This window comes from Anomaloglossus baeobatrachus, chromosome 5, assembly GCF_048569485.1.
Source record: "Anomaloglossus baeobatrachus isolate aAnoBae1 chromosome 5, aAnoBae1.hap1, whole genome shotgun sequence".
Classification (NCBI taxonomy): domain Eukaryota; kingdom Metazoa; phylum Chordata; class Amphibia; order Anura; family Aromobatidae; genus Anomaloglossus; species Anomaloglossus baeobatrachus.
Window position 1 is genome coordinate 276,531,374 of NC_134357.1, and position 22,122 is coordinate 276,553,495.

At 42.4% G+C, this 22,122-nt stretch overlaps 1 protein-coding gene across 2 annotated transcripts in view; it reads right to left on the bottom strand.

The window, feature by feature from the left end:
* GCGR (glucagon receptor) overlaps positions 1 to 22,122 on the bottom strand; it is a 130,727-nt gene that overhangs the window by 2,166 nt on the left and 106,439 nt on the right. For both annotated transcript variants that reach the window (XM_075347451.1, XM_075347452.1), the window contains 6 exons: positions 17,888 to 18,041; positions 14,147 to 14,207; positions 11,381 to 11,450; positions 6,562 to 6,650; positions 6,271 to 6,409; positions 6,153 to 6,194 (listed from right to left, as the gene is read on the bottom strand). In XM_075347451.1, the coding sequence (XP_075203566.1) occupies positions 6,153 to 6,194; positions 6,271 to 6,409; positions 6,562 to 6,650; positions 11,381 to 11,450; positions 14,147 to 14,207; positions 17,888 to 18,041 (555 nt within the window). The remainder of the gene's footprint in view (positions 1 to 6,152; positions 6,195 to 6,270; positions 6,410 to 6,561; positions 6,651 to 11,380; positions 11,451 to 14,146; positions 14,208 to 17,887; positions 18,042 to 22,122) is intronic.

The window sequence follows — 22,122 nt, forward strand, 5'->3', positions numbered from 1 at the left end:
ATGTCTGTACTGATGTATGTGCCCTCCTTTCCGTCTCTTCCTTCCCATGCACCTCCCTGGAGGGTCTGATCTTCTATCCTCTCTCTATTAGTCACTTTGTGGAGATGTTTTCCCCGAATTCTGTCTACATTTTCTTTGATTGGTTTACATACTAGAAAAGTATACATGTCTTATATGTAAAAATATTTAACTGTCTTTTGAGTCGGAGAACGTCAAGGTGATAGTAGCATGTGGCAAACATATCGAAAAATTAAGAAATACGATCTGCTTAAATGAAGGAACACATTAGTGACCATCTTAGCTCAGCATCTTTATGCAGAATTACACCACTTACCCACCACTTTAGCATTTTCACATACAGCCCTGGGCCTGGGGGCCATATGTGCAAATTTACATGACTGATAAGGCCTCCCAACCCCTTCTACCCAATATCGCCTTTCATATTATGCATGTTTGCTCCATTATTGAGGCTTTTTTCTCTAAGTCCCACATCTGTACAAATCTTCCATTAAAGCTTGGCTGAAGATTGTGTTTACAGATAGACAATGATTTACATATCTTCTCTATAAATAAAGATGCAGATGTCCTGAGCAGGAAGCAGGAGTCCGCACCATCAGTGGAAGCCATAGACAATTACATCAAATGTATCACTGAGTTTAAAGAAAACACACACTGTATGTGGCGTCCATGTGGGGTGCATGAGCATGCGGTGGTGCATGACTGTATGTGGCGTGCATGAGCATGCGGTGGTGCATGACTATGTGGCGTGCATGTGGGGTGCATGAGCATGCGGTGGTGCGTGACTGTATGTGGTGTGCATGTGGAGTGCATGAGCATTCAGTGGTTCATGACTGCATGTGGGGTGCAACAGCATGTAGTGGTGTGTTACTGTATGTGGAGTGCATGTGGGGTGCATGAGAATGTAGTGGTGCGTGACTGTGTGTGGCATGCATGAGTGGTGAATGAGCATGCGGTGGTGCGTGAGTGTATGTGGCGTACATGTGGGGTGCATGATCATGCAGTGGTTCATGACTACATGAGGTGCGTGACTGTATGTGTGGTGCATATGGGATGCATGAGCATGCAGTGGTGCGTGACTGCATGTGGGGTGCATAAGAATGCGGAGGTGCGTGACTGTATGTGGGGTGCATGAGCATGCAGTGGTGCGTGACTGTATGTGGAGTGCATGTGGGGTGCATGAGCATGCAGTGGTGCGTGACTGTATGTGGAGTGCATGTGGGGAGCATGCAGTGGTGCGTGACTGTATGTGGAGTGCATGTGGAATGCATGAGCAAGCAGTGGTGCGTGACTGTATGTGGTGTGCGTGTGCAGTGTATGAGCATGCAGTGGTGTGTTACTGTATGTGGCGTGCATGTGGGGTGCATGAGCATGCGGTGGTGCGTGACTGTATGTTGCATGCTTGTGGGTGTATGAGCATGCGGTGGTGCATGACTGTATGTGGAGTGCATGTGGGGTGCATAAGCATGTGGTGGTGCGTGACAGTATGTGGAGTACATGTGGGGTGCATGAGCATGCGGTAGTGCGTGCCTATTGGAATCCTCTATGCATCTAAGAGCTTGGGAATCTAGCTTTTAGGGAGCTGCACTAGTAATACCTAACTCCCATGATATTGAAAGTGTTTTCTGTGTGGGTTTCCTCCGGGTTCTCCGGTTTCCCACACTCCAAAGGCATACTGATAGGGAATTAGATTGTGAGCCCCAATGGGAACATTGATGATCATGTCTGTAAACACTGCGGAATTAATGGCGCTATATAAGCAATGCATAATAATTATAATAATGCTGACTTTAGTGTATGAAGAATAATTGTAAGGTGCCAAAATAATTTCTAATTTTATAACATTATTTTATTTGTTTTTCTCTGTAATGTTTAGGTTTATAAGTAGTCGATTAATAGATCTGTAAATCCAAACTTTACTGAAAAACTAAAAATGTAGATTTTTGTTAAAACCTATTTTCCCCCATGTCAGTGTTTTGTCAGGATGATAATATCTCCAGTGAACACACAATTCTCAAGCTCTTCATACACATTAAACTTGTTAGAACTCGTCTTATATGTACAGGGCCATACAGACTACTCTAACATGATGGCAGAATATCAGCAGACATTCTGGGAACATTAAAGCATAACTAAGTAATTAAAGGTACATATCATGTAAAAACGCTATTTACCTGAAGATTTGAGGTTAATCTGCAGGTTAATAGAGTTCTATAGCTGCTGCACTGACAGCTTGGCTACCAGGAGAAAATGAGCTTTATTGCTCTTGGCGGCCTCCGACTTTCAGTTATAGAGGCGCATCCGATGAAGCTTCAATCACATTTCCTCTCTGTAGCTGGGCTTTCAATGCATTGGTCTCAAGGCTTTAGAACGTTATTAACCAACAGAGTAACACTATATCTGCAGGTTAGAGATGTTTTTTACAAGACGGGTTCCCTTTAACACTGAAACTGTGCTGTTTCACTGCTCAGTTTTTCTGGCTTTGTACAAGGGGTTAGCAAAAGTTAATCCTGAAGCTTTAGTTTTCACCTGAATTTAAAGAGGCAGTCTGGGCTTGGAGTAAAAGTGTAACGCCTGCCTGGATCCACAGACTCAGACGAGCTGTAATAGACAGGCTAGAGTGAAATCACTTCACCAAGCAGGACCCCCAGAACCCTGAAACCCTTTAACCCCTATACAGGGATTTGGAATTACACAGGGCCCTGGAGATCACTACCTGTGGAAGGCTGCAGTCCGAGAGAGTAGCAGTCAGGTAGGGTCAAAACAGGAATTGCAGAACAGGAACAGAATCGATAGGCAAGGACGTAATCAGAAAACATAGCAGAGGTCAAATTCGGATCGGGCTGCGAGGTACAAAAACAGCAGGCAGAAGACGTAGTCAGGAAACAAGCGGTAGTCAGCACACAGGAATCACAAAACAGAATAGGGCAGAACAGGAGCCAGAATATCAGAACTATCTCTGGCAGTGGTCAGCAGGCAGGAGGGGAATTAAGAAGGGTGTGGTGTCTTCCCATAGGCTGTAGCTGAACGCTGGCAAATTCAGCTGGAAGACACACGCCACCTATAGTCAGCCAGTGGTTCTGCAGATCCCAAGGAAACTCAGACCAGTGGATGAGCAGAGCCTGCACCCACCGGCGCCGCTGGCATCGATTCCTCTCCCATCACCACCACCATCCATGGCGTCGCCTGGCGATCGGAGTAGAAGTCGCTGGACCGGACTCCGGTGGTGATGTAACAATAAGTCAACAGTCAACCTATGTGACTGCCAAATCGTGACAGTGTGCGGTTCACAAACTATCATGATTCCCTGGTATTTCTGATGCAAGTGGCTCATTTGGTTTCCCTCAATTTACTTCTATTGTATTGAGAAAAGCTGAATGTATTTAGTCAGCACATGACCGTATGTATGCAAATTGTAAACATGCAGTCAGGTAACCAACTGATCGCATTGGGGATACCGTGGAATCTTGACAGTATGTACACTGTATGCTATCACAACTCAGTAGTTTTCTGTCACTTCATGTGACTGCAGATTTTGTCCTATTACTAGACAATCCCTTTATTTCATATAATATGGTACTCTGACAATAGCTTTTTATCTCTGCTTTGATAACCGTTTTCCTTTGAAGAAGAGTCTTCTGCATCTGACAGTTCTTTTAGCTTCTGGTCTAGCCTATCTCCGTAACCACATTTCCTGCCATTAATCTAATCTTTAGAAAAAGCTTCATAGGCTATGTGCGCACACTGCGTCTTTTTGACGCTGCGTTTTTGGCCGCTAAAAACGCACAAAAACGCACCTGCGTCGAAAAACGCGACAAAAAACGCACGCGTTTTGCCGCGATTTGGTGCGGTTTTTTTTGCTGCGTTTTGCTGCGTTTTTGCTCACTGCGTCTTTATGCATTTTTTATCAGTGAACAAAAAAAAAAGGTCTGATGTCATTTCCTTCTTCAATGTGTTCTTCATTCTCCACTAGTGTATGCAGAAGAGCAGACAGCTGCAGAACTACAAGGCTCAGCATACTCCATCCAATAGTGTATGCAGGAGAGCAGACAGGAGCTGCAGAACTACAAGGCTCAGCATGCTCCATCCAGGACTATATGCTTGAGGGAGAGTCAGGGGGAGCAGACCTACAAGGCTCAGCATCCTCCTTCCAGGACTGTATGCAGGATTTCTTTGCCCCCCCCCCAAACAAAAAAAATGACGTAGGCTTCGCCATATTTTTGTATTCTAGCCGGGTACAGCAGGCAGGTACGGGCTGCCCCCAACCCCCAGCTGCCTATTTGTACCCGGCTGGGAACCAAAAATATAGGGAAGCCCTTTTTTTTTTAAATTATTTCATGAATTTCATGAAATAATTTAAAAAAAAAATAACGTGAGCTTCGCCCAATTTTTGAGTCCAGCCGGGTACAACTAGGCAGCTGGGGATTGGAATCCACAGTGCAGGGTGCCCATGCTTTCTGGGCACCCCCGCTGTGAATTGCAGTCCCGCAGCCACCCCAGAAAATGGCACTTTCATAGAAGCGCCATCTTCTGGCGCTGTATCCAACTCTTCCAGCTGCCCTGATGCCGGGTGGCCCGCTGGGTAATAATGGGGTTAGGGCTAGCTGTATAGCTGGCCCTAAGCCCGAAATTCATGGTGTCACGCCAATATTAGACATGGCCACCATGAATTTCTAGTAAAGATAAAAAAAAACACAACACACAGAAAAATATTTTTATTAGAAATAAAACACAACACAATTAGTGACTCCATCTTTATTGAAATAAACCCCCCTCCGCAGTAATCCTGGGTCAAGGGTCCCGCGCCGTCCAATCCGGATCCAATATCATCTGATCGGTTTGCTGGAAGGCAAAGCGATCAGATGATGTGTCAGGATCAAGTGCCTGAATCACATGACACAGCAGCTGATTGTATAAAAGCCGATTATACAATCAGCAGATGCATCAGTAGAAAAAAAAAAAAAAAAAAAAATACTCACTTATGTGCTGATTACCGGCAGCTCCTACAGCGATGGGGCGGGAGTCTGATCCTGTCCGATCGCTGCAGCAGCTGCCGGTAATCAGGGATGAAGTCTCCTGACGCATCCGCTGATACCGGCCGGGCGCCCGCGTCACCGCGATACTTACGATCAGCTGATGCGTCAGGTGACTGCATCAGGTGATCCATCGCCAGGTCCTGCATCCATCGGAGCTTTCCCGGCCGTCTGCACACAGCCGGAGCGGCGATACCGTGAGAGGAGATGGGAGCGGGCATGGCACCGGGAGGCTGCAGACAGGTGAGTATAACTTTTTTTTTTTTTTTTCTACTGTTAACTTTTGTTTTCGCAGCCGCTTCCACCTCCTGCCTGTACATCACGCCGCACGGCAGCATACATGCACAGGACGGGAGGTGGACGCAGCGGTGACGGTACCGGGAGGATTCACGCTTCTGTATATACTGACAGAAGGAATCCTCTTCCTGTACACGTCACTTTACTACCCACCTCCTGCGTTTATAGCTGCGTTTTTGGTCTTAGAAACGCACCAAAACGCAGCTATTTGCGTTTCTCATTGCGTCTTTCAATATCCCATTGAACTCAATGGATGAAAAGCGCAGTGAAAAACGCGGGAATAATTGACATGCTGCGTTTTTGTGGCACCACAAAAACGCAGCTGAAAAAAAACAGATGTGTGCGGACAGCAAAAATTAAAACTCATAGACTTTGCTGGGGAAGCAAAGTCCTGCAGTTTTGAGGCCAAAAACGCACCCGAAAAACGCGCAAAAACGCCGCGAAAAACGCACTGTGCGCACATAGCCATAAATTGTGTTATGCTTTAATCTCATGTTATTTACAGGATTACTCCTGATTTTAGTCATGAGATCGACCTTAGAAGTTGTGGAGAAATCTAAATTCCAGTGTTACCCACTAAGCGAGCCATAGACATACGCTACTTGTTATGTAATAGGCATAGGGAATGGACATATTTACTTCAGAGGCCTGCTCTTATAGACTGAAGGTTGCTCTTTAAGAAAAAAAAACATTACAAGGCACAATATTGTTGGCCAAACATTGAAAAGAGATTTTTCTGGATCTCTTGCTATCTGTATACAGGCTAACGTGTCCCACCACCCATTCTAAAGTACCCTCACTTACCTCTTTGTTGACAAAACAATACAGTACAGCTACCAGCATACCCTGCGGACAAAACATTGAGCAATGTGAGGTTCTGCTGGGAAATGGAGACAGAAAAAGATTTAGAGAACCAACCTACCTGGAATGAACTAAAGAATAAATCGAAAAAGAGTTTAACCAGCCTCAGAGTCCCATGTGCAGTTTCATCTGTGATCACTGCAAAGACCACCTCATGTATTCCGAGCAGAGGGATTAGGGTGAGTGTAGACCTGGCCAACCTGAGGAGAGACATTGTGAGAAATGTGAATTTGTATCTCACACATGTATTCTCCAATATAAGCTGGCCCTTCAGTTGTGAATATATAGTAACTCTGTGCTCCTGTAGTCTCTTAGCATTGCTATTATCCTGCTGAGCTGACATGTCTCTCACCTGAGTTTATAGTCTGTGTACCTCATCTGATGAGCTCTCATCTTGGACAACAGAATCTGGATAATCCGCATGAATATCAAGAAATTGATCTAAAAGAAATAGGAAAACATAGTCACCCAGGTGAATGGTGTCATTAAGGTTACTTGAACATACAAGACTGACATATCCTTCATCTAGTGTGAATGGTAGCCTAGCTGGTGGATCTGGCTAGCAAAGGTTGGTCTGGAACTGCACCAAAAGTAGGGAGTCTGGAATGGCAGCAGAAACATCAGGTAGGTGGAAGGTCAGAATATCGGCTGAGGTCAAACAGGAAACTAATTAGCAGGAGAAAGGCAGACAAACACATGTGAACCAGGGCAAGGAGAACTATAACTGGCAATGGAAACAGGAATTCAGGTGTTTAGGTAGCCATCAAACCTGTCCAGGGTTAACAGCAAGCGCTTAGCCATCAACCCAGCCAGGACAGCACCATAAATCCCAGAGAATCACAAAGGACTACAACATTGACAGGCCATATCACCTGCAACAAAGGTGCAACACCACTCAGCAACAGATGCCGAAACGTAGGGGACTGGTACTGACAAGGATGTCACACAAATAGAATGGACCAAGTTAACCATGCAACCTTGTCACCAGGTCAACATCCTACTGGTCTGCTACAAAACAACAATAAAACTGAAATATGTCCCATAAGTAATGGATCTTCTCATCTAGTAATAATAGATTAGATGAACAAAATTTTAAAAAAATATATATATTGTGAGGTTCTAGTGGCAACATTACTGAAGGTCATTATTGATATACTGCAACAAAGATCTCTCTCCTCTTTGAGGAAAGACAGAATTACCCAGATCCCCAAGGACGGATCTAATGACATTGGATTCTTAGCATTTGATCTCCCTCCTGAATTCTGATGTGAAGGTACGTGCTAGAGTTCTGTGGTTTTATTAGAAACTGTTTGACATCAGGTCATTTTAAAAGACTTTGAGAACTTACAAATTAGGAGGGAGAAGATAAAGGACAATTATAGCACTTAATGCATCTAAGTCCTTGGATTGTGGTGACTGCAGTTATTTTTAGGCAGTCATAGTTAAGGAGGGCTTTGCCCTCAGATTTTTTTTAAACTGGGCAAAGTTATTAAATTCACTTCCAATAGCTAAAATTATAATAAATGGTTATCACTGGAGAAACACAACACTGAATCCTGGCAGGTTCACTACAGCCTGTTTCTTTTATTTTTAACACAGGCATTCTATTGGCCTGCAGAATGCTGAAAAGGAAAAAAGCCCTTTAACTGATCTACCAAGATGTGAACTCTAAATAATAAAAAGTGAGGGTAATATAAAATTTGGGGAAGAAATGGTAATAAACCCCCTCTTAAGGAATAACGGAGCCCTAAGCAGAGTCATGGGTAATGGGTTAAAAAGCAGAGCAAGCTAATAAGTGCTTGGAGTCAAGAGTTTAAGGGGAGGTACTTTAGAGGGGAGTGGTCAGGAGACTTATAGGGGAATATACTATATATATATATATATATATATATATATATATATATATATATATATACACAGTGCCTACAAGTAGTATTCAACCCCCTGTAGATTTAGCAGTTTTGATAAGATGCAAATAAGTTAGATCCTGCAAACTTCAAACAAGAGCAGGATTTATTAACAGATGCATAAATCTTACAAACCAACAAGTTATGTTGCTCAGTTAAATTTTAATAAATTTTCAACATAAAAGTGTGGGTCAATTATTATTCAACCCCTAGGTTTAATATTTTTTGGAATAACCCTTGTTTGCAATTACAGCTAATAATCGTCTTTTATAAGACCTGATCAGGCCGGCACAGGTCTCTGGAGTTATCTTGGCCCACTCCTCCATGCAGATCTTCTCCAAGTTATCTAGGTTCTTTGGGTGTCTCATGTGGACTTTAATCTTGAGCTCTTTCCACAAGTTTTCAATTGGGTTAAGGTCAGGAGACTGACTAGGCCACTGCAACACCTTGAGTTTTTCCCTCTTGAACCAGGCCTTGGTTTTCTTGGCTGTGTGCTTTGGGTCGTTGTCTTGTTGGAAGATGAAATGACGACCCATCTTAAGATCCTTGATGGAGGAGCGGAGGTTCTTGGCCAAAATCTCCAGGTAGGCCGTGCTATCCATCTTCCCATGGATGCGGACCAGATAGCCAGGCCCCTTGGCTGAGAAACAGCCCCACAGCATGATGCTGCCACCACCATGCTTGACTGTAGGGATGGTATTCTTGGGGTCATATGCAGTGCCATCCAGTCTCCAAACGTCACGTGTGTGGTTGGCACCAAAGATCTCGATCTTGGTCTCATCAGACCAGAGAACCTTGAACCAGTCTGTCTCAGAGTCCTCAAAGTGATCATGAGCAAACTGTAGACGAGCCTTGACATGACGCTTTGAAAGTAAAGGTACCTTACGGGCTCGTCTGGAACGGAGACCATTGCGGTGGAGTACGTTACTTATGGTATTGACTGAAACCAATGTCCCCACTGCCATGAGATCTTCCCGGAGCTCCTTCCTTGTTGTCCTTGGGTTAGCCTTGACTCTTCGGACAAGCCTGGCCTCGGCACGGGTGGAAACTTTCAAAGGCTGTCCAGGCCGTGGAAGGCTAACAGTAGTTCCATAAGCCTTCCACTTCCGGATGATGCTCCCAACAGTGGAGACAGGTAGGCCCAACTCCTTGGAAAGGGTTTTGTATCCCTTGCCAGCCTTGTGACCCTCCACGATCTTGTCTCTGATGGCCTTGGAATGCTCCTTTGTCTTTCCCATGTTGACCAAGTATGAGTGCTGTTCACAAGTTTGGGGAGGGTCTTAATTAGTCAGAAAAGGCTGGAAAAAGAGATAATTAATCCAAACATGTGAAGCTCATTGTTCTTTGTGCCTGAAATACTTCTTAATACTTTAGGGGAACCAAACAGAATTCTTGTGGTTTGAGGGGTTGAATAATAAATGACCCTTTGAATAAACTTTTCACAATTTAAAAAAAAAAATAAAAAAAGAAATAACATTCTTTTTTGCTGCAGTGCATTTCACACTTCCAGGCTGATCTACAGTCCAAATGTCACAATGCCAAGTTAATTCCGAATGTGTAAACCTGCTAAATCTGCAGGGGGTTGATTACTACTTGTAGGCACTGTATATATATATGTATCATTACTTACAATTTCTAAATCAGATTACCATAGACGAAGTACTGATAGTGGTATGAGTAGTTTTAACGACCAGATACAGTAACTTGGAGCTGTGCATCTTAAGTCCCAGTGTTTCAACACTAACTCTGGGTCACTGTTAATAGGTCACTGGGTTACCATACTGGTCACAGCTGAGTGCCAGCAAGACAACTGAGAAATAAGACGTGGGCAGTGAAATGAATCTTCACTACAGGTAAAGAAAAACTCGGGCACATCGTTAACAGGATCTTTTCAAAGTGTCCATCTATCTTATTGAGGAGACCTACCAGATCTGCCCTGAGAAAAACACACTCGTTTTCCTACTTGAAAACACATACTTGTTCTCCTAATTGAAAACACATACTCGTTCTCCTCCTTGGAAACACATGCACGTTCTCCTACTTGAAAACACATGCACGTTCTCCTACTTGAAAACACATGCTCGTTCTCCTACTTGAAAACACATGCTCATTCTCCTACTTGAAAACACATGCACGTTCTCCTACTTGAAAACACATGCTCATTCTCCTACTTGAAAACACATGCTCGTTCTCCTACTTGAAAACACATGCTCATTCTCCTACTTGAAAACACATGCTCGTTCTCCTACTTGAAAACACATGCTCGTTCTCCTACTTGAAAACACATGCTCATTCTCCTACTTGAAAACACATGATCGTTCTCTTACTTGAAAACACATGCTCGTTCTCCTACTTGAAAACACATGCACGTTCTCCTACTTGAAAACACATGCACATTCTCCTACTTGAAAACACATGCACGTTCTCCTACTTGAAAACACATGCTCGTTCTCCTACTTGAAAACACATGCACATTCTCCTACTTGAAAACACATGCTCGTTCTCCTACTTGAAAACACATGCTCATTCTCCTACTTGAAAACACATGCTCATTCTCCTACTTGAAAACACATGCTCATTCTCCTACTTGAAAACACATGCTCGTTCTCCTACTTGAAAACACATGCACGTTCTCCTACTTGAAAACACATGCTCGTTCTCCTACTTGAAAACACATGCACATTCTCCTACTTGAAAACACATGCACGTTCTCCTACTTGAAAATACATGCTCGTTCTCCTACTTGAAAACACATGCACGTTCTCCTACTTGAAAACACATGCACGTTCTCCTACTTGAAAACACATGCACGTTCTCCTCCTTGAAAACACATGCTTGCTCTCCTCCTTGAAAACACATGCACGTTCTCCTCCCTGAAAACACATGCACATTCTCCACCTTGAAAACACATGGACGTTCTCCTCCTTGAAAACAAATGCACATTCTCCTCCTTGAAAACACATGCACGTTCTCCTCCTTGAAAACAAATGCATGTTCTGCTTGAAAACACATGCACGCTCTACTGCTTGAAATCACATGCACGTTCTCCTGCTTGAAAACACATGCACACTCTACTGCCTGAAAACACATGCACGCAGAGCCAAATGAAGCATGAATTGACATTGACATTCAATTATTACTAGCCTTTCCCTTATGAGTTCGAATTGGGGACTATTTCAATAATGTAAGATCCTTTTTTTAGCACCTTAATGATCAGTTGCACACTCTTTTGTAGTATGGGGTATCATTTCGACCATTAATTACCAGTATAGCAAGGAACACAGGAGACCGTAAGATCCACCAGAATGCCATGTTGTGATTTGTGGTCCAACACCTATACAGAAACATGAAAATGTTGGTTAAAAGATGTTCTTCATTTTGACAATGATTTCTTGCTGATGTACAATAGTCATTAATACCACTGACTGTCTAGATTTTTCTTCATCACCAAAGGTCATTCCTTCTATCAGGGGTGGACACAGACAGAATAAGGCCCCTGTGCAAGAACAATATGGGCCCTTTACAGTCCAATAAAGGGTCTGTGACAGAAGGTGCTTGCTGTTTTGGAGGTAGATGTGGAGGATGTTGGCTCCCTTACTTCTTGACTAAAGGGGGCTTTACACGCTACGACATCGCTAATGCGAACTCGTTGGGGTTACGGAATTTGTGACGCACATCCGGCCGCATTAGCGATGCTGTTGCGTGTGACACCTATGAGCGATTTTGCATCGTTGCAAAAACGTGCAAAATCGCTCATTGGTGACATGGGGGTCCATTCTCAAAAATCGTTACTGCAGCAGTAACGAAGTTGTTCCTCGTACCTGCGGCAGCACACATAGCTCCGTGTGACCCCGCAGGAACGAGGAACCTCTCCTTACCTGCCTCCCGGCCACTATGCGGAAGGAAGGAGGTGAGCGGGATGTTACGTCCCGCTCATCTCCGCCCCTCCGCTTCTATTGGGCGGCAGTTCAGTGACGCAGCTGTGACGTCGCTGTGACGCTGAACGAACCGCCCCCTTAGAAAGGAGGCGGTTTGCCGATCACAGCGACGTCGCCGGGCAGGTAAGTATGTGTGACATGTCTGGGCGATGTTGTGTGGCACGGGCAGCGATTTGCCCGTGTCGCACAACAGATGGGGGCGGGTACCCACGCTAGCGATATCGGTACCGATATCGCAGCGTGTAAAGTAGCCTTAACTGTTGAGCTGGACAGATTGCACCTAAGGTATGTACCGCTCTGCCTTTTATACTGATCACAGGCCAATTATTAATTATTTCACTTGGCTCCTATAGACTTTAAGAATTCTAATGAAAGAACAAATCAATTGAATCCACATTAACCCATTATATTTTAAATACAAAATTCAGATCATCTAATCCAGAAGATCTGCTCTTCTAGTGTAAAACTGCAATTTAAAACTGTTATACAAAAGATATGCAGTTATAAATCAGCACTATGGCATATTTTTGTCTTTGATACTTAACATCACACTTGCCAACTTACCAAGGCAACCATCCAGGAGATAAAAAGTATTTCCCGCATGCCAAATACATTGCTGATCATTTTTTATGTATTTGTGCTCTGTTACCAAATTCATGACCTTCCCATGTTTGTTTCACTGCCTCTCTGTATAAAAAAAAATATTCTAGCTTCACTATTTTCTTGGAAATTTTGGGCAAATTTAGTGGGGCCTGGAAGATTTGCTAACCAGATTTGCTCCCGGAGATTTGGCAAGTATGTTTAATATGCCTTGTTGGGACTATGTGACCTTCTGCAGGACAACACACCAACTATCCATGCTGTATATGCAGAACATATACGGCAAATATATGTGCAAGACTGTCTCGAATTGTAGTCAAAAATACTTTCTACACATTGTTCTATTAACACTTTTTTATGTGCGAAAACTTTGTGATAGCCGTAGACAAAATAATTGATAGTCGACGTGGAACGGGGGCGCCCGTAAACTTAAGGTGTCATTCCCTCCATTGCTAGGTAGGGACACCCTCCTATCTAGGGTCATCAGGGCCCCCCCCTCCCGTCCCTTCACTCTAGTATCAGTTGATGTAAGGGTTGTCCTGACCCTGTGTTATTGTTTTTGTTTGTGTGTTTATTGGGAATTTTTAAGAATTTATAATAAACTTGTATTTTAATAGGGGTTGAGGATTTTTGTTAGGCTGTGATAGCCGTAGACAAAAGACAACATTAACTAACAGATGTTTCCCTCGTTCCCTTCTGAAGTGAATGTGCTGACTCTGTCCAAGTCTACACAGCAAAGCTGAACCTGAAGTGAAGAAAGTCAGTTATTGTTTGGCCAGTGAGAAAATTGAAATATTACAATAACATTACTCTCGGACAAATGCAGAGTTGTTATAAATCCAGTGTATAATGAAGATTTGCAGTGGAGAGAAGTGCTAGCTAATAGCTGTACTACAGATTCATGGTTTTAAGCGACGTTTGTTGACATTTGGCTCTGCTCCAGAGCGTCTCAGGAAATTGGCCAGTCCCTGTGACAAGCAGTAATGAGTCTTATCATCCGCAACAGCTTTTAAATAAACAGAGCTCATTTTCTGTGAATCAACTTGCATCAGCGTTACCTGTGATCCCTGCACTACGTCTCAGCTGATGTTATTTCCCTGCTCATACACGTTCTTACATATTTCAGTAACTATGGGGGGCTGCGAAGGTAACAATTGGATCCGTACCTGGGGACGCAGTCTTTCCTGATCCTTAACCTTTGATCGCATTTATCTCTATATGCTTCAGGCTATATTTAACAAATGTACTATTCGTAGGTTGTGGTTTTTTTTAACATTTTATATTAATAAATCTTTAATTTACTACTTAGTTTGATAGGTCCTCATCAGTGAAATTTATTAACTATTTAATAAAAATGTTTTACACTTTTATATCATATAGTAACTATAAGTATTTCTAATTCAGATAATCCCAGATCATTTTAAAACAGAAGTAGAAAATAATCAGAGCAAAAACCTAATAAACGTCTAGCGGACCTCTTACATATACTTACATTACATTTTCGTAGGTATATTTCACAGCCACCCAAGGAATGATGAATAAGAGTGGAGCACCTGAATAAGAGACAATACTAATTAAGTAACATAAATCCAATGGACCGAGCAAAGATTTATACTTAATTCCCTTAAATCAAGTCATCTTTATGATTGTTCCTGGGTGGACCAGTATCTCATGAATAGATGGTGTTGGTGATAGATCATCTCAAATTAAAAAGGAACCTGTCAGGTTCAATATGAACCCCGATAAACATGAGCAGTTCTGGGTGTATATTGCTAATCCCTGCCTAACCGTCCCTGTATACAGTAGCACAGATAAAAAGAGCTTTAGAAAAAGTATTTCTAAAAATCCCATATGATATGCTAATGAGGCCAGTGACTAGTCGCAAGGGTCTTACTTTCCTTGACTGGTTGGCCCCCTTAGCATGTAAGCACATCCCTGTGGGTGTGCTAACATGCTAATGAATGAGCAGCGTCAGAGGATGGTCACACTCATCTCTCTTCTGCCATCGCATCCTGGATTTCGGCTCATTGCGCATGATCCCGAACCTTTGGTCATGTGCACTACATGAGTTTAAAGCCAAGACATGTACACCCGGCTTGACCGAAAGTCCAGGATCATGTGCACTGAGCCGAAATCCAGGAGTCAGACACGATGGCAGCAGAGAGATGAGCATGACTGTCTTCTGATGCTGCACATTCATTAGCATGTTAGTACGCTCACAGGGGCATGCTTACATGCTAAGGGAGCCGACTAGCAAGGGAAGCAACGCCATTGCGACTTGTCACTGGCTTCATTAGCATATCATATAGGATCTCTTGAAATACTTTTTCTAAAGATCGCTTATCTATCTTACTAGATACAGGGTTAGTTAGGCAGGGAATAGAAATATGCACCCAGAACTGCTCATGGTGCAGTAAAGTGAATATTACATCTGACAGGTTCACTTTAATGAGGCTCTTTTACCACAGATACACAAGTCTCGCTCACAACACCCCTGGTGGGTGTGAAGCATTTCCCTTTTCAGCATCCACTGCTTGTGATATAAGGTATTATATGTGATATTATAGATGGACAGGGACTACCTCTCTATTCTAGGGCAAAGCAGGAGAACCCCATCTAATTGTCCATATGTCCTAATACCTTTAAAGTAGACTAGGACTAGACCTAAAAAAAAAATAGATCTTTGCTGTGTGAACTTTAGGCAGCCTTTAGTTAGGTTGTCAAATGGTGCACACAGTAGATATTTATCAGAGCATTGCTGATTGTGCGATTCTCTTTGAAATATAGGTCAAGTCTAGGATGAATTGGTGTGCGAAATGCTTAAAGTTCACAAAAAATATTTTATTGAAATAGAGGAATACAAAGCCAACAGTTTGTGTACCCTTTCTAATTAGTTCTTTCAGCCATTTTTAGTACCATGTATTGCTGACAAATCCATAAAATCAAGCACACTGTCATGTGGACTCCATAGGAAAACTGTAGAACTATCATGTTGCCTTAGGTAAAGATCCCATGATAACTTTTCGGTGAGGTTGTGATGTTGCGTATTTTTGTTACACATAAAAACGCAGTCTCTTCCAGTTCTAGTAAAATGGATGGGATTTATACAATTCTCACGTGCACTGTGCTTTTTTACGCAGCGTAAACTGATTTGCAGTGCGTGATTGAATTCTCGTCAGTTTCTCTGTACGCTATGTTTTATGAGCGGATATCTCCCATAGAAAAGCATTAGATGTGGAAATGCTGAAAATCTACAAATAAAGAACGTATGTCCCTTTTTAGTGCGTTTTGAAAAATGCTCTAAAAATGTATGTACTCTGCACATGACTGTGTTAATAAAGGTTTTTCAAAGCAAAATAACTGGAAGTATATATAACAAAGCAGCTTTATGTAAAATATGACACAACAAAAAGAGATAAAAGTCGCAGCATCAAAAACGTGATGAAAACACGTAAAAAACACACTAAAAAATTCAATGAAAAAAACACGGAGATTTGGAAACTCTGATTCTTCCAAATTTCTTATATACTTATTAGGGATGATTGAATACCTCAAATATTTGGCAACGCCCATATTCGCCGAATAGGTCGCCGTTATTCGATTATTTGCGAATATTCGATGCGCAATGTAAGTCTATGGGAAAACCGAATGGTTGCCAAATAGCAACTATTCGGGCTTCACATAGACTTACATTGCGCATTGAATATTCGTATAGCGGTGGCCTATTCGTCGGATATTCGCGAAGCCGAATATTGCCGAATATTTGTGATATTGGATCATCCCTAATACTTATGTGTAAAATACATATTCTAAGATAAAAAGCAATGATAATAAAATTAAATTTTGTGGGGTTTTTTGTTTTATTTAAGCTTTTTCTGAGTTTTGTTGACTTCTTGGAAAACTAGATAATGTGGCTGCCAACCATGACATCCAGATGACATCTCACAAAGCTTATCAGAAGCTTATTCTATACTGATGAGACACAAAACTTAATAGACAGTAGAAGTGTTTTTAAGGAGGCAGCAGGTTCATTATCTACTTGGTCCTTTTGCTGCCTATAGTGAAGTCATTTTTCTGGTCAGTTTTACGGGGAAGTTTACTATATGTGACAGTTTTCTTCCTTTTGGAGTGGAGCTTTCTGGAATATTGATGTGATTTTGAGCATCTTAGTTACCCTGGTTCCTTAGACTTCTGAAGATATGTTTAGTTGTATTGCAATAAATGTTTGGCCTCCATGATGATACTTTGCAGAGCAGATTTATTATTCAGGAGCCTGGGAAAGTTTGTTTACTCTTGAACTCCCATGGGATGGCAGGTGGATAACCCAACAAAACTAGTTGACCTCCTCACCATCACCAGTATTGTCTACAATTTCTCGGAGAGTGGTGCTGTTGCCTTCTTCACTAACATAACATCTAATCACCACATTGGAAGGATCCTAGATCCCTTAATTACTACATACTGGTACTAGTAGTGTCAGAATGACTATGGAATAGCAGGGAACTGGGGCTCCTAAGCTGACCCTCAACCTAGGGGGCCCTCTGCTTTCCCTAACCTTAGGGATACTCCTGATGGTGGAGAGCCCTGAGTCTCCTTCCTGGCCCTGCTCCTGATCAGTCCTGATCTGATTTCCCCTCCCATTATTCCCAGGGAGGGATGGGACAGGAGTGTGTTGAAAACCACAGGTAAAAAAAGACAAGCGAAAACCAAAACTCTGTCACACTGCACGCACACACTAAAGGTAAAGAAAATAAGAGATTCAGGAGGAAAAATAAGAGTACAAAACAACCGGGTTAAAGCCCACAACTGCTCAAAGCAATAGGCACAACTTAAGCACAACTTTCACCAGAGAGTCTGGGACATCACACCTCACAGACCAACATAGAATAAACTATAGCTGGCATGGCTAGAAGGATTCCACCAGCATAAATAGGAGGGGAGCAGATATGCTAGATCTCCTCACAACCTGTGATTAAAGGAGCAAGCAGACGAGTAGAGATTAACTCTTGCGAGCCTGCCTATGAATCAGCACACAGGAACTTGACACCCGAGTCTGCCTGTATTGATCCCAGACACCAGAGAAACCATTGGGTGGAGTGTCAGAATCTGCAATGTAAACACAGCTCAAGCCGCCATGACAGTCAGTGAAGTTTGTGCAAAACTCTGTGTGACAAGTAGCTTTGCAGGCTTATGGAACTGATCTATAATTCTTGTGTGTGACCTCCTTACTCACCCCATCCGATGCAAACATACAGAGCAAAGTAGCTTCTCTCTGAAAATACAGATAGGACCAGCAGGTTGTGCAGATATATCCCTTCCACCAGCAGCCAGCAGTAGTTAGCGATGATTCCATAGTGCATGAGAACAGAAGCAGCTCGACACCCAGCCTGAGAGTTTTAGGGTAAAAAGGGTAGAAAATAAAAATATTATAGCGATGATTGGAATCCACATAGAATCTAAGAGTCGTAAGTGCATTCTCATGTACTTCTAAAGTAGTTTACCATGCTATTTAGTTAAATGTTTGGTGGGTTTATCATCATCTATCCTTACTGTCTAATATGGTACCACTTTGGATCCATTTCTGATAATTTTTACACACTAATAGACTTGTATAGGTGATTCTGATCTGTGATTCTGATCAAAGTGGAAATGTTTCCTTTATTTTTTTGTGGACACACGGTCATCTAATATATAAAGCTGAGTGTATATGTATGTTTGTGTGTATGTGTGTGTGTATGTTCGCTAAAGGAATCCGCACCGTCGCATTTACAATCACAAAATTTTGCACAGACACCCCATGTGACTCAGGGATTGTCATAAACTATGTTTTGATGGGAAAATTTAACCCACGCTTTACAGTTACTCTCCAAAAAAACCTGCCTCCATTAAAGTCAATGGAGCTTCAAGCTATAGGTTATTAATAGTAGCTGTGAGTAGTTGCTATAGGAACAAAATAAATTGTTGGTATAAGAAGAAGCTTATGTGTGAGGTAATAAGATGTCGGTGGGAAGATGGATAGAGAGAGACAGGAAGAGACTGAGAGACATAGACACAGACAGAGTAAGTGGCAGACAGGGAAAGAGACAGAGAGACAGAGACAGACAGGGAAAGAGACAGAGAGAGAAAAACAGACAGTCAAAGAGAAAGACAGAGGCAGACAGGCACAGAAAGACAGGGACAGAGACAGGGAAAGAGACAGAGAGAGACAGACAGACAGACCGACAGGGTAAGAGACAGAGAGAGACAGAGACAGACAGAAAGTGAAAGAGACAGAGAGAGAGACAGACAGTCAAAGAGACAGAGGCAGACAGACACAGACAGACAGGGAAAGACAGGCAGACAAAGAAAGAGACAGACAGGGAAAGTGACAGACAGGGAGAGAGACAGGGAAAGAGACAGAGACAGAAAAAGAGACAGAGACAGGGAACGAGACAGACACGGAAAGAGACAGACAAGGAGAGAGACAAAAAATATGAAAAGAGACAGAGACAAGGAAAAAGATAGGGAAAGAGACAGAGACAGGGAAAGAGACAGCGACAGATGGGGAAAGGGACAGATTGGGAAAGAGACAGAGCTGGAATGAGACAGACCTGGAACGAGACAGACCTGGAACAAGACAGATGGGGAAAGAGACAGACTGGAAAAGGGACAGACGGGGAAAGAGACAGACGGGGAAAGAGACAGACCTGGAACGAGGCAGGCAGGGAAAGAGACTGACAGACAAACAGACACAGAGATAGAGAGAAATAGAGAGACAGACAGACAGAGAGAGAGAGAAAGAGACAGACACAGAGATAGAGAGAGACAGAGAGGCTGATTCCGAGACCCATATGCATCTTCTGCGTGACTGATGTTCACTCATATGTACGTGCTGTCTTGATATTGGGAATGTCACTTTACCTCTGACGAGGCTGAGCCCATAACTTATTTCCCATTGAGAATATATCATTAATTTCTAAAAATAACATATATAGCATGATTTGGTTCTTAAGTCCCTCTCTTGTTTCTACATTAGCTTACCATATACAGAAAAATATGTTTACCTTGAATCTTATTGCAAGCTTCACAAACATCTTTGATGATTTACTTTGCGTTTCACCTGTAGAGGTATGCAATAGATGGGCATGGGGAAATGCCATTGCTATTATTCTACCTGTGCATACTAACAGTACTGTCATCCATTTATAGATGGTCATATGTCATGATCTTATACTATTTCACATGTGGGAATACTGAGGCTCCATTACTTTCTAGAGGTCGTTTCAGGTATGCACTCACTCACCCCTAGCTTTCCTCCTTCAATATAGGACCCTTCCTTTTTTTCTTAGCCTCATTAAGTTACTTTACTTGTTTGTGATGCAAGTATTCTTTTTCATCACCCTAGATTTATCAGCAAGTAATCTATAAAGACATTCATGACTTCCTTTGGTGCATAAAGAAAGTGTTTCTAGTTCACATAGGTAGGTTCAATTTATTCTTGTCCCTCCTCCAGTATTAACTCTACTATTCATGTTTTAATAGATCTCATTTGACATAAAGGAGACCCTTTAGAATAAGATTGATCAGATGGGAGGCTGCATTTTCTGTCTATTTGAATAATGTAACATTGTATGTATTTATCATGCATGAATATGGTTGCATTTGCATTTTTGTTTTTCATTGTATATGATGTCACATGATGTATTGACTTGTTATCTATGTCACAATTATGATTCATTTTGTTTTCTGGTTTATTTGTATTTCTCTCTTATATTCTATGTTAATAGACCTATGTCCTTGAAGAAGACCCACCAGGGTCGAAACGTTGGATGATGCACAAATAATTAATAATAAAAAAAAAATTTTAAGCACCATATTGGACACTTTCACAATTCTATTTTAGTGTGTCAAAGTATTTTTTCATTTTTGGACTTTATTTCTCCAGAGCACCTATAATTTCGATAGCTGAACCAGGTTTATTCAACTAAATATAGACACAGAGAGACAGACACACAGAAACAGACAAACAGAGACAGACACACAGAGACAGACACACAGACAGAGACAGACATACAGACAGAGACAGACAAAGACAAACAGACAGAGACTGGGAGAGAGACAGAGAGACAGTTTCTATCCCAGGCAATGCCCAGGTACTACAGCTAGTCAAAAATACACAAAAAAAGATAATTGTGTTCTATCTGTGAAAAACATTCAATGAGACCTAAGGACTAGTGATGAGCGGACACTACCATGCTCGGGTGCTCAGTACTCGTAACTAGTGATGAGTGAGCACTACCATGCTCGGGTGATCTGTACTCGTTACTAGTGATGAGTGAGCACTACCATGCATGGGTGCTCAGTACTCGTAACTAGTGATGACTGAGCACTACCATGCTCGGCTGCTCTGTACTTGTAATGAGCAGTCGGAAGCTCAGATAGGCTCAACTCAAGTACCAGAGTATAATCAAAGTCAATGATGGACTCAAGCAATTTTCAAGGAAATCGTCCAGAAAAATGTTCGAGTCACCATATTGATTTCCATTATACTTGGTACACAAGTGGAGCCCAGCCAAGCATTAACTGTGCGTTCAAGTAACGAGCACCCGAGCATGGTAGTGGTCTCTCATCACTAGGGATGGGCGATCCCGATCTGTAAAGCTAGGGGATCGTACCGATCACATAGTGATCGTGCACACGATCCCGACCATGAGTTTTCCTGGGAGGCTCGTGTTACAGGTCAGGTTGAGATCGGGTCCAGATCGGGTCATGGGCTGTAAAAAAAATAAAAAGCACATTATTAAAAAAACATTGTCATTATACTTACAGGTCCCATGACACGTCCTGCAGACTCCCGGACGCTCCTGCTACTTGCGACCATTGCTGTGCTGCCGGTAACCATCAGTGACTTGCAGGACCTTCAATGACATCATAGCATGTGAACGTCTGGTGTGAATGTTGATTGGCTTACAGACTAGACACATGACTATGACGTCATTGAAGGTCCTGGTAACTGAACTTTAATTGTCACTGTGCGAGTGTCGGATCATGGTGCACAATCTGCCCACAGGAGCGGTCGGCTGCATGTATTTCCATGCAGCTGTTGTGCTCCTGTCCGTAGATTGTCAGACTGTGCGGGGATATGCGAGTCGCAAGTGCAATCATCCCCTCACTGTCAGGCTGCATGTTGCTCTGTAGAGAGCGATGTAGCAGAGCTGACTTGGCTCTCTGTGCTTTTCACTGTGTATAGACTGTGTCTGTACAGAGTGATGAAGCTGACAATGCTCTCCCTGTGGACTACGTTGGACTAAGGATTGTTTTATAATAAAGGTGGAGTCTCTAAATGTTTTTATTGTTTTATTTCTAATAAAAAAAAAATCTCTGTTTTGTGCTTTTTTTAACTGTTTACTAGAAATTTATGGTGGCCATGTCTAATTTGGCGTGACACCATGAATTTCGTGCTTAGTACCCTCTGAGAATACAAAGCTG